General features: G+C 65.3%; 1 protein-coding gene and 1 long non-coding RNA gene across 2 annotated transcripts in view; one reads left to right on the plus strand and one right to left on the minus strand.

The window, feature by feature from the left end:
- Positions 1-307: 307 nt before the first annotated feature.
- LOC102005214 lies at positions 308-1143 on the minus strand. Its single transcript, XR_001235999.1, has 2 exons — positions 1070-1143; positions 308-436 (listed from the first exon to the last, which is right to left on the minus strand). It is a non-coding gene; the product is annotated as an uncharacterized LOC102005214 (long non-coding RNA).
- The window catches only part of Ppm1d (protein phosphatase, Mg2+/Mn2+ dependent, 1D), a gene marked incomplete at its 5' end in the record, with an annotated part of 37685 nt that continues 36912 nt past the window's right edge, over positions 1123-1895 (plus strand). Inside the window, 1 exon segment of the mRNA XM_005393964.2 lies at positions 1123-1895. Coding sequence (XP_005394021.2) covers positions 1642-1895 — 254 coding nt within the window.

Consider the following 1895-nt stretch of genomic DNA (forward strand, 5'->3'; position numbering starts at 1 on the left):
CTGGTTCCATGCTTATCTTTAATTTTAGTGGATTCTTTGGTCTTGATATGATGCAACAATTTACCTGTTTAAAGTTATCCAGGCCGGGCATGCTGCGAGTTCAAGACCAGCCTGCACTACATAGCAAACCCTGTCTCAAAAAGCCGAAAGGAGATTTAGCTCAGTGGCAAAAGCGCCTGCCTGGCAAGCACAAGGTCATGAGTTCGGTTCCCGGTACCGGAGAAAAAACCAAAAAAAAAAATACTTATTAAAGATAGTAAGGACACTTAAGTGGGGCTGTGGTGATAGATGTAGGGAGTCCAGGGTCTCGCGGGGCAGGCTGGATACGAGTCGTTTATTAATTTTACATATAGTTTTTCTCTGTGCATTTCTTGTGGCCCGTTTGTCTGTATGTGCATCTTCCCCACTCCGTACGGCTCCGCTCGAAAATCTCGGGCTGCACAGGGAAAGAACATATAGGAGAGTTGGTGACGAAGCGATCAAAAGATGGAGAAGAATTTTAAACGGGTTCATCACAACAGAGCGCGGAGCTGAGGACACGCTCCTCGGCCGCCGAGGCTGACTCCACGCGGGGACGCCCCGGCAGAGCCCGCGCGCCGGCCCGCGACCGACCGCGGAGGGCGGGCAAGGACCACAGCTCGGCGGGGCTGCCCCGTTTTCGAGGGCCGGCTCGCGGGGACACCGCGGGAACGCGGAGCTGCGCCCGGGGTGGGTCGGGGCAACGCTCCGCCTAACAAAGCCGAGCCCCGCGAAGGATTCAATTCAGCCCTCCCACACCCGAGCCCGGCGAGGGGAGCCGCGGCTGCGCAGCCGAAGCTGGAAATTTCCCAACTCTTCCTGCGGGAGGTGGAAATTTCCCAAGTTCTGCGCCAACTACCTCGGCCGGCCCCCCTCCTCGCTTGCCAGCCGAACGCGTCCCACCCAGACCCAGCGCCCGGCGCCACAGTTCCCAGCCCGTTCGCGAACGGCTTCCCGGAGGGAGTTTCCCGCCATTTCGGTTCAAAGAGTGGAAGGTCACAGCCCGCCGCGCCCGCCGGCCGCCACCCTCGCGGGAGGCCCGCGCCCGCACCGCCTTCCCCGCGACGCGGGCTGCGGGACGACAAGCGCAAGCGGCGGCACTACGACCCCGGGACCCGCAAAAGGGCGACAGAGCACAGCACCAGAGGAGTGCTTGGCAGCTGAGAAAAGCCCGCAGGGCGCAGCAGCCCCGCGGCAGCGGGAATCCAAAGGGGTAGAGCGCGGGCCCAAAGCCTGAGGCGGGAGGAGGGAGCGCGGCCGTTGCGAAGGGGAGCGCAGGCTGGGGGCGGAGGGCGGGCGCGCTCCCCTCGACTCCTGATTGGTCGGCTCCAGAGAGCCGAGTGACGCCAGCCGGGGAGAACGCCGGATTTGTGCGGCAGGCGCCGGCAGGCGGGGGGGAGCGCAGTGCGCAGGCGCAGCTGCTCGCCTCCTCGAGCCTGGCGCTCCGGCCTCGCTCTCGCGGACAAGTCCGGACTTCGCGCGCCCCCCCTCCGGGACCGCCCCCTCCTCCCTCTCCGCGACGTCGAAGATAAACAATAGTTGGCCGGCGAGCGTCGGGTGTGCGTCTCCCGCCGCCGGGTTCGGCGGGCTGCGTGAGGCCGGCGGGATCCCGGCCAGCCGGCCATGGCGGGGCTGTACTCGCTGGGAGTGAGCGTCTTCTCCGACCAGGGCGGGAGGAAGTACATGGAGGACGTTACTCAGATCGTGGTGGAGCCCGAGCCGACGGCTGAAGAAAAGCCGTCGCCGCGGCGGGCGCTGTCGCGGCCACAGCCTCCACCGCCTCCACAGCCGTCGCCGTCCGCCCTTCCTGGCGGCGAAGTCTCGGGGACAGGCCGAGCCCGGGACGCCCGCGACCCTGCGCCGGACGCCGGGGCCTC

Source organism: Chinchilla lanigera, unplaced genomic scaffold (assembly GCF_000276665.1).
Source record: "Chinchilla lanigera isolate Chin_1 unplaced genomic scaffold, ChiLan1.0 scaffold00050, whole genome shotgun sequence".
Lineage (NCBI taxonomy): Eukaryota > Metazoa > Chordata > Mammalia > Rodentia > Chinchillidae > Chinchilla > Chinchilla lanigera.